The 14,952-nt window shown below is 37.8% G+C and overlaps 1 protein-coding gene across 2 annotated transcripts; it reads right to left on the bottom strand.

Moving 5' to 3' along the window:
- Nucleotides 1–2,975: 2,975 nt before the first annotated feature.
- On the bottom strand, nucleotides 2,976–14,898 carry zc2hc1c (zinc finger, C2HC-type containing 1C). 2 transcript variants are annotated; one of them, XM_039650945.2, is made up of 4 exons: nucleotides 14,798–14,898; nucleotides 12,246–13,473; nucleotides 9,756–10,003; nucleotides 2,976–3,982 (listed from the first exon to the last, which is right to left on the bottom strand). In XM_039650945.2, the coding sequence occupies exons 2-3, from the start codon at nucleotides 13,401–13,403 to the stop codon at nucleotides 9,761–9,763; spliced, it is 1,401 nt and encodes a 466-aa protein (XP_039506879.2). In that variant the 5' UTR covers nucleotides 13,404–13,473; nucleotides 14,798–14,898; the 3' UTR covers nucleotides 2,976–3,982; nucleotides 9,756–9,760. The 2 variants fall into 2 exon arrangements, with proteins under 2 accessions (XP_039506879.2, XP_039506880.2); XM_039650946.2 differs by lacking the exon at nucleotides 2,976–3,982 and adding an exon at nucleotides 6,436–8,351.
- Between the last annotated feature and the right edge of the window lie 54 nt (nucleotides 14,899–14,952).

Here is a 14,952-nt window from a genome sequence, read left to right as displayed (position 1 = left end):
GTTTTATTAGGAAAATACCATATACATAAAAATAAGTGGGCTCAAGGTAAACCAATTTTTTTTTTATAAATGACTTTACATTATATGTACATCCTTTGTAACAAACTAAAAACATAAAAGCAATGAAAACAGAAAGCACTGGATTTTATGTAAAACTTTTTTTATTTGATTTTTATTTTTATTCCTGACAGCTGTCGTTATTGTGATATTGTGAATACCTCTTGTTCTTGTGGCATTGAATAAAAATAATACAAACATACAGCCTGTTGCTTACTATTTTAAGTAAACTGTATCATAAGGATACCCATTTTCCACCAAATAAGAAGAAAAAAAAATTCAATTTACTAATTCAAATTTAGACTATTTATTTCATAGTTATGACATAACTATGACAATTTTAAGAAATAATTAATAGATTTAAAATGTGAACATTATGACATGTGCCTTACTAAGTCATAATTATGGGATTAAACAGTCAAAATCAATAGATAAAAAAATCTTAATCTATGAAGCATTGTGTGGAACGGCTTTTTTTATTTTATTTAATCGTTTGTTTCCTGTATGATTACCATTAACTTATTTTAGACATATAATAAAAAATAAACCAAATACAAAATTGTTTTCTGTATATTATAGCCTACATTTTAACACACTTGAATACACTTGGGGAAAAGTTAGACTGAATAACAATACATTATATAAAAAAATTATAAAACATAAACAACATAATTAATCAACCATATGTAGGAAAAGGCTATAAGAAAACACATCTCAACAAAATGCCATCAAACCGATTTGAAATTGGACGTTGTGTTACCATAGAAATAATAGCCTACTCTAAATTCTTTTATCAGTCTCCTCCCCTTTTGGGCATTCATTTACGATCAAAACCTTTTCTAATCTTGACAAAACACACATATTGTCAGAAGGATCTGAGGGTTCCATATTTTGTGACAGCAGTGATATTTAAAATGAAAAAGAAATGTATTCATTTGTTACGACTGAATGTTTAGGAGGATCTTTTGACAAAAATGCTATTCATAACTATGTTTTCAGTTGTGTATAAATATCTTACTTAATGAACCATTATGTTTTTATTACCTTGGAATGAGGCATTTCTCTCTACACACACCGAGGGACATGTTTCTACGGTGGCCCTGAACAGACAAACGCGTTTCGCCATGTTGTAGTTCTTGGTGCATAAAGAAGCTGCTAAAGTCAGCGAATTAAACACTGACACAGTGATAAACAAGTAACAATAACATTCGCAATAAAATTTTGTTTTACTAAATAATTAAGTAAACATAATTTCTTCATCTTTGTAAAGAAACCTCATAGAGTGCCGAAGTTAAGACGTCACTCTGTAGGCCAAATAGCGGAAGTGAGTTAGCATTTAGCACCACTGGTTCTCTCGCTCTAAAGTCTATGGGTTTTTTGAAAGGTTTTTTTGCTAAATCGCCTGAAATAAGGTCTGTGGTGAACAAATAAGCCTCTAAATATTTTCACGTTTTGATTTATGACATAAAACACACAGTTATAACCTGGTTGTGTTTTTTTAAACTTTATTGTGTCTGCTTGTGTTTTTTAAAAACGTTATATAGTCTTCAAAATGTATAAATGTTGGATTAACTTGTAAAGATTATCTTGATAGATAAAACGAGTAAGGGTCACAACTCTTTGTTAAACACAGATCTTATTTTCTGTGATTTTCCAAAAGTCTATGGGGAAAATGCATAGCTTTTCGACCGAGGGAACCCATGCGCCGCTAGCTTCCGAGTTGTCCTACAAAGTGACGTCATCACTTCCTGTCAGCCGCCGAAACTTCTGTTGGTTGCATTTCGAAACCTCACCACTAGATGCCGCTAAAATCATACACTTTAAGTAAGTTCAGTGATGTTATTTTTGTTGTAAAAAAGTTATTAATTTAGTAAATGTATCTATATAACCGCTCTGGTGAAACCTGTGATGTCATCGTCCAGCTCAGTTCAGTTCTCGTAATGCTGTAGGCAGATCAGTAATATTGTAGAATATTAAATTAAACGTTAAATGTAATGTCCCCGACTCCCCAACGAACGAGGCAAAAGCCGATGGCTATACATCAGTTCAATGCTGGTGAGTTCATCTCAGACGGTCCTAAACACAGTGGGAGTGTGTGCTGTGATCAGACGAGTCCATGTTTCAGCTCGTTCACTGGAAAATGGACATCGAGTTCTTCTCAGTCCCAAAGACGAAAGGGACCATCCAGACTTTCTTCAGTGATGGGTGCAAAAGCAAACATCTGTCCTGGTATTGGGGGACAAACGGGGTTTCATTTGTGTGCAGGTTTCACTGACGTGTCGTGGAGGCATTTATTGGGATTGTAGGAGACATTTAATGGTCTTGAGATGACATCTCTCCTGGAAGCAAGACGATGCCAGGCCTCATCCTGCACATGCTGAAACTGAGTGGTTTATTGACAAAATATTTTTTACACAACTTTTTATCTTTTGTCAAATCAACTTAGCTGATAAATGTGTTTAAGATAACACAATATTTTGAGTTTCTATTTATTAAACCTAAACTCCTTCATTGAAGTAACTCAATTTTTGTATGTCAATGAACTCACGAAGGCAACCAGGTAATGTACCTGTTTAAGTTAAACCAACAATATGGTTTTACAGTGAGAAGAGCTTGCCTGCAGTTCAGATGTGTCTCTTATGGAAATGATGTCTCGTGTCTGACAAGATTGGGCAAATAGTCCACTTCCAGACGTTATATCCCCAGTTCCCCAACAATTAATAAGTGTAATTAAAACGAAAGGTGATGTGAGACAGTGGGGAACATGCAACTTTTATGAAATGTGCAGCCATCAAAATTTACATTTGTTTATCTTTACAAAATACAATGAGGTTTTGTCAGTGAAAACATTGGAAATCTTTTCTTTGTACTTTGTCAGTTAAATAAAGAGAATGAACAGATCACAGATTCTTGCAGATTTTATTGCATTTGACAAAATGTCCGACCTTTTCTGAAAAAATGGGGTTGTAATTAAAGGTCATGGATATTTTCATATTTTAGCTGACTAATGATGACTCACATTTGTACACGATGAGTGTGTGTGTCTGGGGTCCCCCCCTCCTGCTCAGTGGTTTGAACCCTTATATACTAAACTAACTGGGAATTTGGGAAATGAAGTTAACCATTTACTTCATCCTGATACCTTTGCTTGCCATTGGAATACATTTCCCAGAATCCATCTCTGTAGCATCTCTCTAGCTAGCTGATTTAGCTGCTAGCTACTTATGCTAATGTTATAACCTCCAGTAGCCCTGCACATAAACACCCATTTCTGGTTATGGCATATATATTAGAGATCATTTTAAAGTATATCATTGGTCTGGTCTCCCCCCAAGTCATAATGAAATCTAAACACTTGTCATACTTATGAAGTCCCTAAATGCATATTTCCCCTATCCCCTATGTCCCAGATTACCCAAAGCATGCTCAATCATATTTGATAAAGTGGGACAACAAAAAAATATTTTGAAAGAAAAAACTTAAAACACACTTTCAACACTTGAATACATGTTTTGTTGCTTAAATAGATCACAAACATAATATCACAGAATCCTATGTCACTGGCCTTGTCATGCAATTCAGAGGAGCTTCTTGATTGACAAGTGCCCTGCCTGTGATTTCAGTCACATGACATCCATGCTTACCCCTTTTGTTTAATTAATTTATTTTTTTATTAATGCAATATTAACAAACAGAACAAGTCGATACATACAAGCAGTATAAACAATCTATCAAAACAAGGAGAAGTTATGACACCGAATACATTAAGAGAGGAGATATGAAAGAAATGTAACATCCATGCTAACCCTATAGTAAAAGAAAAAATTGTTAGAACAAGAAAATAAACACACTGGAGGCCTAGGTGTCCCACGATGCACTCTCTCTGCCCCCTGTGGACACGGTTAGCAGTGCAGCTCTGCGCAAACTGAAATAAAATAATTAGCAAAAATAAATAATCGTGTTCGTAATTAGGCTCTCATCCTGTGCTGGAGAACACACACACACACACACACACACACACACACACACACACACACACACACACACACACACACACACACACACACACACACACACACACACACACTCTTGAAGCTCCGCCCCCTGCGCCATTTAAAGGGACAGACACAAAAGGGTGTTGAGCGTTTTTGCTCACCCTCAAAAAGGGACAATTTTAACATGCAATCTTAAAATAAAATCTGTAGGGTATTTTGAGCTAAACCTCTTCACAGACCCTGGGGACATCAGAGACTTATTTTACATCTTGTGAAAAGGGTATTATACCACCCCTTTAAGCTGCTTTCCATATGGGGACCAAAAAATGGTATTCCGATACACTCTCAGAAAAAAAGGTACAAAAGCCGTCACTGGGGCTGTACCTTTTCAGAAGGTACACTTTTGTACCCAAAGGCTGCATATACCTTAGTGGTACATATTAGCACCTAAAATGTGCATTTAACTACCTAAAATGTAAATTTTAAATGTCTAAAATGTATATATTAACAACTAAAATGTATTTATTAGAACATAAAATGTACATATTAACACCCAAAATGTACATATTAGCACCTAAAATGTACTTATTAGCACCTAAAATGTACACATTAACATATTAGCACCTAAAATGTACATATTAACACTTAAAATGTACTTATTAGCACCTAAAATGTACACATTAACATATTAGCACCTAAAATGTACATATTAACACCTAAAATGTACTTATTAGCATCTAAAATGTACACATTAACATATTAGCACCTAAAATGTACATATTAACACTTAAAATGTACTTATTAGCACCTAAAATGTACATATTAACACCTAAAATGTACTTATTAGCACCTAAAATGTACATATTAACACTTAAAATGTAATATTAGCACCTAAAATGGACAAAAGTTTACCTTTTGAAAAGGTACAGCCCCAGTGACAGCTTTTGTACCTTTTTTTCTGAGAGTGTACTGTCATCTTTGTAGGGACATTTTGTTCGAACTAAATATAAAAAAAAATGTATAAAATAAAAATGTGAAACTCCTCCTATGCCAATCTGTGGGCATGGACTGTTTTATTACTATGATTCTTATTATTGCAGTACCATGACTTGGAAAACTACACTAATGACTTGAAAGATATGTGATTTAATAGTGTTGTCAGTTATGTCCTCTTCAGTGTCTGGTTACCAAAAACCCTTTCCTGATTTCTTCTCCTCTCTGTTCCGTCATTACACCACAAGATGGCGATGAGCGAGTGAGTCATTTTATCACTGACAACCGAGGATGGACAAATCAATCATCATAAATAGCATTTAACAAATGTCACAATGTATCATCAACATTAGTTAACAAAAATCAAATGGTTAATAAAATAACAAATGCAGTAAAATGCTAATTAAATCATTTGAACAAGTGTTACCAGTCTTTTATTCCTTCTGTCTATTTAAAAACAATGGGATGTGTGGCGTCACTAAAAACACATCATCTCTACAGAAATTCAAAAATAAAATAAAATAAAAAATAATAGAAATCAATGATTTGACTGAGAATGTTGATAACCAAACAATTGCATATTATGAAAACAAAAAAATACTATGGAAGTCAATGGGGTCCAAAACTGTTTGGTTACCGACATTCTTTAAAACATCTTCTTTTGTGTCCAACAGGTTTTTGGGGCGAGTAAAGGATGAGCAAACACTTTAAACTATAGAAAGCTCTAGTAGAGAACTACTGGTATAGCAAAAAGCCAACTATTATTTACAATTGTAAATAAAAATATTAACATTAGATATTTGAATGTGAGATTGATGAACATAAATCAATTTACCTTCAATGACATACTGTAACTCTCAGTATAACTACTGAAATGATGTACATGTATACAGTAGGGCTGTCAAACGATTAATCACGATTAATCGCATCCGAAATAAAAGTTTGAGTTTACATAATATATGTGGGTGGACTGTGTATAATTATTTTATATATATAAATACACACATGTGCTTGTATATATTTAAGAAATATTTTCACGGATATACTGTATATATAATTTATATTATATATAAATATCAGTATTTTATATATAAGTAATATTTTTTCTTAAATACATGCATGTGTGTGTATTTATATATATGAAGAGTTCAGATGCAAAAGCCTCTAAGTGCCATTTGAAATTTTCTTCTAGAATGATCATTTTTATCAAGCTTGTATATTTAAGTTCAGTGATTTCACTAAAATGGCAATGATAATTACCAATTAATTGTTATTTAAGTGAAATTACTGAACTTAAATATACAAGTTTGATAAAAATCATCATTCAAGAAGAAAATTTCAAATGGCATTTAGAGGCTTTTGCATCTGAACTCTTCATATACAAGATAAATATACACAGTGCACCCACAGATAATTTGGATGCGATTAACCGCGATTAATCGTATGACAGCCCTGGTATACAGTACTAGCTACATCCACTGAATTTCTTTGTGGTTTGCGTATGAAATTTTGTTACATTAGTATACAACACTATCTAGCATATAAAAAGGTTTTATTCATATGTACAGCTGATATGGGTTCAATGGCATGAATCATGTTCATGTTTCCAGAACAACAGCACTATATTTCTCTCTATAGACGTGATGCGAGTGTAAGTGTGATATGCTTTTAAAGCCATGGATCGTGTCCACATGTTTACTATGTTTTTTAAAGGGTCATGAAACCCCCCTCTTTCAGCTCAAGTCTGGCTCACAATCTTTTTGAAAAATGCAGCTTAAATGGGCGTGGCTAGCTGTGAGAAGAAGGGAGGGAGTGTGTGTGGTATGGCCATCACTGCCAATGTCCCACCATGCATATCGCCTGCTGTCACTAAAAAGCAATTGTAAAACGTGAGGAAATGCTAGATTATTATATATAGCTGGCAAAGTTAAAGTCACTGACACTGTATTATTGTCCTTTCAAAAGTAACTGAATGCCCTGCTACATATATTAGCCTACAGTAATCGTAATTCTATTTAAAACATATTAATGTGGGCTACATGTATCATTATAAAATAGATAGTGGTTTATAGACACTATAAATCCATTTGAAAATTAATTTTCCACTTAAAAAGTCGTTCCGTGCATAGCCTAGATCTACGCGCCCTCTGAACCCTCATAATAAAGATGGCTCTGCGGAGGTGGATGACATCTCATTTTAAACAAACACACACACACACAGTCGGGATACTGCATCACTAGCAAGACTCAACTTGGATTAGTTGTCAAAAAGGCGAAGTCCACCATTCTCCACTTGAAAATGTTTGCGGCACACACTATAGTTTAGATCGTTTTTAGATGTGTACCTGGAGTCTAGCCCTGGCAGCATCGCGGGGAACATATTCAACCCACTAAGACTTTGCACCATGAAAACAAACACTTTGCGTCCCATGATTTCCTCTCTCATGTACTACACGATATCACAGTTGGACATGTCTATCGTTCCACGTGGTGTCATGAATAATTAAGAGACTGTGTCTTCTCATAGGATAAGAAAACTCAGTCTCATTAATAATTATGAGACACCGATGAGTCGTCAAAGCACTCACAGTGCACGGCCACGTCACCGACACGATGAAGATTGTAAACCCGGAAGACGCAAAAAGCGGAAAAAAACTCAAATTTAACCATTTTAACCCTATAATTAAATCTAGCAGATGCTAACATTGTCTTCAATGGTGTTCAACACATATACCTGTGTTAAAATCTCAGAAAATTTGGTTTGAGGTTTCATGACCCTTTAAAGGGGGGGGGTTGACTGCGATTTCACTTTTTTCATTTTAAATAGTGTGTAATGTTGCTGTTGGTGCATGAACAGTATCTGCAAAGTTGCAGCGCTGAAAGTTCAGTGTAAGCAGAGATATCGTCTTTTAAAAATCAGGAAGTATATTGCCTACAAAAACGACTGGATTGGGACTACAGCTGGGTTATGGTACGTCACTAACCCGCACATTTGCATCAACCCCTCCCTCAGAATATGCAGAAAATGGCATGCGGATATTTCTGAGGCACGTCGACTCGTCGAGTGAGTTGTTCACGCAGCTGTCAGGTCTTATGTCTTCGAACTTCCCACGGACGCAGCACTTCATCAACAATGGATACTATTTATGTTTGATTATGTTCCTGAAAGTGACGATCGTAATCTAGCTCTCTGTGCTGCGCATTTTACGGAAGACAGCTTCAAGAATCTCCAACACCGGATTCAACAACTAAAACATGAAGCAGATCCAACTTTAAAACCAGAGGCAGCAGTTGTTGGGCCACAACCTGTAAGTAAGCAAAGACTTAATCATTTTAAATCTATTTTCATGTATAATTCCAGACGTAGCCGTTGTGTTTTATTTTTTTCAAATGCCAGCGCTGGCTTTATTGCCACTAGGCTATTAGTTATGCTATTTTGTGTCTACGACAAACGCGTACAAACATGAATTTTGTATCAGTACTAATGTTTTAAACGTATTTTTCATGTATGTTTTATGACGTTATTTTCGATTTGATCAAGAACGTAAACTTGCCAACGCTGTTTGAGTATAACATTAGTAGCCAGTCAGTTGCTATTGTTGCCAATCAGTTGCTATTGTGTAAAACAAACGTGTATAAAGTAAAAAAATGTAGCAAATTATCATTCAGAAACGTTTATTAAGAGCCGTGTGTGGTGAGCTTCTGCTTGACTCTCTTCATCGCCGCTTTCTCGGTCTGATTCTGCCTTAAAGGGTTAGTTCACCCAAAAATGAAAATTAAGTCATTAATTACTCACCCCCATGCTGTACCAACCCCGTAAGACCTTCGTTCGTCTTCGTAACACAAATGAAGATATTTTTGATTAAATTTGAGAGCTGTATAACTACCACATTGGCTCCTAAGGGACTGCCTCTTGACGGCCCAGAAAGTCAATCAAGAAAATGTTTAAATATCCCAAGTGACTACCGTGGCTCAACTATATGTGTATCAAGCGACGCGAATACTTTTTGTGCGAAAAAACAAACAAAAATAACGAGTTTATTCGACTATTTCTTTTCTTCCTTGTAGGCCAGAACGAGACTTCCTTAGATTTCCACGACGCATGCGCGAGAATTGCGATCTGAAGTAGTGCAAGCTGGTGTAAGCAGATCGCAATTCTCGCGCATGCGTCGTGGAAATCTAAGGAAGTCTCGTTCTGGCCTACAAGGAAGAAAAGAAATAGTCGAATAAACTCGTTATTTTTGTTTGTTTTTTCGCACAAAAAGTATTCGCGTCGCTTGATACACATATAGTTGAGCCACGGTAGTCGGTAGTTTTCATTTTTGGGTGAACTAACCTTTTAAACTGATACTGCAGTTCGACGCATATTTACATCTGGACCGGAGCTCATGACGTGCCCGTAAAGGTAATGGGCGTTAACCTTCCGGACAACGTAAGCGACAGTTTAGCCAATCACAACACACCGGGCCAAACTAACCAATCTGAGCCCACTACGTGTTTCTGAGGGAGTGTTTTCATAGACTCAGGAAGTCAACCGCTCGAGCGGCTGACAATGAACGTGAAGTTCATGAAAAATAAGACTTTTTAAAAACGAAAAACCACAAATACATGTTATATTGCACCCCATAAACACAATCATGCAAAGAAAAAAAGCAGTCAACCCCCCCTTTAAATTATTATTATTATCACAAGAGTTTTCCCAGAACCTACAGATGTCACCGTGCCGTGGTCCTCCTGGCGCTGCCCTGCGTGGCTTTCGGAGGCGCGGGTCTGCTCCTGATGTTCTGGCACATGGGCACGTGTCTCTCGGCCGGGCCCGGGGCGAACCTCCGGCCGCAGTGAGGACACGACACGTACTCCGGGTGCAGATCGCACCCCGGCTGTGGCTCGGGATCTCGACCCTGACGCATGGTCTGAATGAAGGCCTGGTGTTTCTCCCGCCACGTATTCTTCCTAGGCTGTGGGAGAAGACAGTGTGACATCAGTGAAGAGTTCATGTTACCACAGCAGAACCAAATCATTCTGCTCAAACACACTGAACACTTGTCATGAACGTTTGCCCCACACTTACGGTTAAATGTGCATGAATGAAGAGTACAAAGTGAATATTTTTTAGATTAGATTGGTCATTTCACTTTTATTTGAAAGTTTGCGAGGGAAATCTGATGCTTGTAATGTGAATCAGTGAGATATGTATAACAGTTTAGCAGATCCTTACATAAACTGTAGATAAATAAAATCAATATCTGCCAATAACGCCTTAGTAGTCACATTCAGGACATTCACAGGCAGCGTGAAAAATGTGTTCGTTTCAAATCGGTAAAATTAAATCAGTAAAATAGACGTAACGAGTGGCACATAACGTGACGTAACATGGCATTTTATTTTTTTTTACATGGCAGTTTGAAATTTACGTTAACTTGTCCGGTCGGACAACTAATTTTCTCTTCTACTTGTCCTACAAAAAATGCACCTGTCCCGGACAAGCGGACAAGCCTTATTGTCGAGCCCTGCCATATACTATCAAATCCTAACAAACCATACATGAATAGGAAGCGTATCCATTCAACTTACATATGATGTATAAATCTAAATGTTATAGACCATTTTGCAAGATGTATCCACAAGTTTCCGAGGGGCGCTCCTGTAAAAAATAAAGTGGGTGAAACTTCCGGTGACGCGGCGGAAGTAGCATTCCAATGGTGTTTTGTGTGTTAGTTAGCGAAGAGGCTAGCTGTTTTTCTGAGAATTATTTAACTATTTAAAGACGCAAATCTTTATGACAGATGTCGTTACAGAGCTCAGAGACAACATGTGCTGTTCGCGGTTGTATGTATAACCGGACTAAACTAATTCAGTGGCTTAAACGTGATTGTTTTGAACATAAGCTGAAAACGAAATCAGAGTGATTCTGCCAGAGCCCGTCTCTGATCCTGCCAACGACTGTAGTTTCCATCACCTCCCAAAAGACGACGAATCTTCCTGTGTACATTTGTTTAAATTCGTAATATTCTATAAACTCTCTCAGCATGTGATTGGCTGTTCGCTACTGATGTTACAGCTAAACTCAGGATCAAAGCCTGTGTTGACAGAATACCAATGTGCCAGTTAAGTAGCACATTCATTTATAATTTTGAATAAACTCCAAAGCACAATGACTAAGTGTGTATTTTTTATTTTAATTGTTTGTCAGCTCGCACAACTGTCTGTCACCATGCCTTGATGAGTATTGATTATTAATAATGTTACTGCGGAGGGTAAAGGTACTGTTATTTCACCCTTTTAATTTGGTTGAGGTTGTGTTCCCACATCGTTAGCTAGTTTGGATCGCTTTAACTTGAATGACTGTCAACTGTTGAATGAACGAGTGTCAAGCATGTCAAATCGCGCTTTGTTTACTTCCAACCGGAAGTCGCGCCCACTTTTGACGCAAGGCCTCATGGGGCGTAGGAAACTTGTGGATAGAAACACTGGTCCAGAAGCACTTCCTGTTCCAGTATTTTAACACTACAACATATAAAATAAAATACAACCAACAGAACATGTAAAACTGAATCAAAAAGTTAAACAACATCTTTAAGATGTTTTCTTTACAAACTGAAACAGGAAGTGTTTCTGGACCAGTGTTGTTTACATCTTGCAAAACGGTCTAAAAAATGACCCTTGTGACTGGTTTTGTGGTCCAGGGTCACACGTAGGGTTGGGTATCATTTGAATTTGAACGATTCTGATTCCGATTCCTTGTTTCGATTCCGGTTCCTAACGATTCTCAATTCCGATTCTTTTAAGAGGCAAAAAAGTTTAGCTAACCTTGCTAACCAACGGCCTTTCTGAAGGAAATACTCTTTCTGTAAAAATACTCCTTTTGTCACAAATTTTGCATTTTGCCGAGATTTCGTTATTTTTAGAAAAGTGAAGCCACACTTTGGATCGCCGACGTAAGCTACTCATGTTCGACTCGCGTGGTTCTGCCAACACTTCCGGTAGACGCTTCTTCGTTGGTGTTGTTCAGCGGTTTCTTCTTCCGCTCGGCGGACTGTGAATATCGAAACTTTTTTTTTTTGTGAATATCGAAACTAGGAAACGAAATTTTAACTTTTGAACGATTCCGGGAAAAACGAAAAGTTAGTCCCGGTTCCAATCGATACTCGATTCTCGATACCCAACCCTAGTCACACACGTCGCGATGGTTCTCCTTACTTCGGGCGTTTTGCTCCTGCCGTTGGTCTTCATGAACCTCTCGAGCTCGGTTCCTTTGGCTCTGTGCTGGAACGTGTCGAAGACCTTGCGCTCGGGCCTCTTTCTCTCACACACTCTCACGTGTGTCTCCAGCCGGTCTCGAGCGAAGCGTCGACCGCACACGTCACAGGGAAGCAGCCGCTGCGGGGCGTCTGGATTCTCCTCGGGAGTGAGCTCAACACGCTGCAGGCGCTTCAGTTCCTCAAATCCCTCTTTATTCTCCCTCCTCTCATGTTTGAGGTGAGCTCTGTCCCTCCTCGTAGAGTCACGCGTGTTTGGTTTTCTCACGTCTTCATCTTCTCTGTCCAGATGATCATCCCATCCCATTCCGCTCTCACGTCGCCTGTTCCCTTTTCCGGTGTGGTCATCCCACTCTCTCTTTTCCTCAGGCTTGTGACCCTTCGCCATGTCTAAAGCCAAAGGTCGTCCCCGTTCCTCACGTTTCACACTTTCTCTTCTCCTCTCCCATTCCTCCCATCTTTCCATATAATCTCTTCCATTCCCATATCTGTCTCTTTCCTCGTCCCATTCGCCGTATCCCTCACCATAGAACCGGTCGTCCTCGAGATAACATCCATTCTTCTCTTTTTGGACTCTTCGCACTGTCTCTTCTGCTTTGGAGATCTTCTGCTGGAGCATCTGGATTTCTTTCGGGAAGCGTGTTCGCTTCTCTTCCTGATCCTGTTTTTTTCTCCCTGTTCGATGGGATGAGCTGATGGGATCTAGTTTCCTCGCAGTCTTCTGTTGCTGTCTGACCGCAGCTTGATCAGCCAGTGTGGGCAAACGCGAGTAAAGTATCTCTTGATGTGGTGATTTGGTGACGTTACTCAAGCTGAACGCTCTCTTGTGGAGGACTGGTTTTAGGGGGAATATTTTGCCTAACGCTATCTGCGAGGGAACGTATCCGTTCTGCTCCGTGTTTTTCGCCCTGTGGATGTTGTCTGGATGTTGCCAGGGAAGTTCTCTCTCTTGGTTATGTATAAAGTCCAGTCTGTGATGAGTTCCCGAGGGACGGCGCTGTCTGCTCATGCTCTCTCTGTGTAATATCGGTAGGTTTGATGATATGGTCTCTCTTTCCCAAAAGTGTTGTGTGAGGTGATGTTGTGGCAGCGTTTGCATGTTTCAGAAACTCACACATGCAGCTCCAGCAGAGGTTGGTCGTATAATAACAGCGTTGTCAACCTGTGGACTGATGGAAAACACATATGGACATTGCGGTAACACTGTACAAGAAGGTTCATTAGTTAACATGAACTGAAAAGTACTTCTGCAACATTTATTAATCTTAGTTAATATTAGTTTCAACATTTACTCACACATTATTAAAATAAAAGGTTGTATTTGTTAACATTAGCTAAAGCACTGTGAACTAACATGAACACACAATAAACAGCTTTATTTATATTAGCTAACGTTAAAGGAGTAGTAAACTTTTGCTGATAATTTACTCACCCCCATGTCATCCAAGATGTCCATGTCTTTCTTTCTTCAGTCGAAAAGAAATGAAGGTTTTTGATGAAAACATTCCAGGATTTTCTCCATATAATGGACTTCAATGGGAACCAAACGGTTCAAGGTCCAAATTAGAGTTTCAGTGCAGCTTTAAAGAGCTTTAAACGACACCAGACGATGAATAAAGGTCTTATCCAGGACCCTTCGAGTCATGACTCGAAAAAAGATTTGTTCATTTTGAGGAACGAGTTTGCACAGGAGAGTCACGAACGCTCATCACAGAACAGAAGGTGAGCATTTGTGCTTATAAAACTTAAACCTTTTATTTATTTTTTAAATGAGCGATCGTTTCACTTGATAAGACTCTTATTCATCTTCTGGTGACGTTTAAAGCCCTTTGAACAGTTTGCACTGAAACTCTCATTTGGACCTTGAACCGTTTGGTTCCCATTGAAGTCCATTATATGGAGAAAATCCTGAAATGTTTTCATCAAAAATCCTTAATTTCTTTTCGACTGAAGAAAGAAAGACGTAGACATCTTGGATGACATGGGGGTGAGTAAATTATCAGCAAAAGTTTTATTTAAAAGTGAACTACTCCTTTAACAAAGATGAAGTAATGTATTGCTCAATGTTAGTTCATGTTAGTATACCTTAACTAATGTTAACTGACGAACCATATTGTAATGTGTTACTGACATTTCTTTAAAAAATAGTCCAAGTAAGTTAACTTAACGTTATCATTTATTTTTGTTTGTTCTGTAGCTAGATCTTTGGTTGCTGCTTCTGTAAAGTCTGAAACCATCATTAATCATTGTATCATCTATATGTGTCCAATATGTGGTGGTTATATTAAACTGTTGATCCGGGAAAAACTAGGTTATTGTGGAGCTAATGAAAATTATTATAATATCTATCATGTCTTTACATTTTCCAGTCCTTGGGTCTGACCAGATTGACTGTATATATGTAGCTATATCAGTAAAATAAGTGTGTCCATTTTCATTAGCATTTCCATTCACATTATTGAAGATTAAATGTAAGTTTAGCTTTAAACTCACCTACTCGTGTTGTCTGTGAATGTAAACTGCTGGATCACCTCAGGTTTCCAGTTGTGTTTACACTAGTTGCTTAGGAACAAGACAACGCCAACTCCCTTCAACTTTGCTATTGGCCAGTTGCGTCAGACGTCGTCATGCCGTCGTGATGTCACCCG

Source organism: Pimephales promelas, chromosome 15 (genome assembly GCF_988280905.1).
Source record: "Pimephales promelas chromosome 15, fPimPro1.hap1.1, whole genome shotgun sequence".
Taxonomy (NCBI): Eukaryota; Metazoa; Chordata; class Actinopteri; order Cypriniformes; family Leuciscidae; genus Pimephales; species Pimephales promelas.
Note: the sequence above shows the minus strand (reverse complement) of the source record. Positions and strands in the feature narration are given on the sequence as shown.

Bases quoted from the DNA above. Each gene is read 5' to 3' on its own strand.
- zc2hc1c (XM_039650945.2), bottom strand. From the start codon at position 13,403: ATGCAAACGCTGCCACAACATCACCTCACACAACACTTTTGGGAAAGA. The intron at 10,004-12,245 runs GTAAGGAGAACC...CTTCTCCCACAG, and splicing joins GCAGGAGCAAAACGCCCGAA to CCTAGGAAGAATACGTGGCG.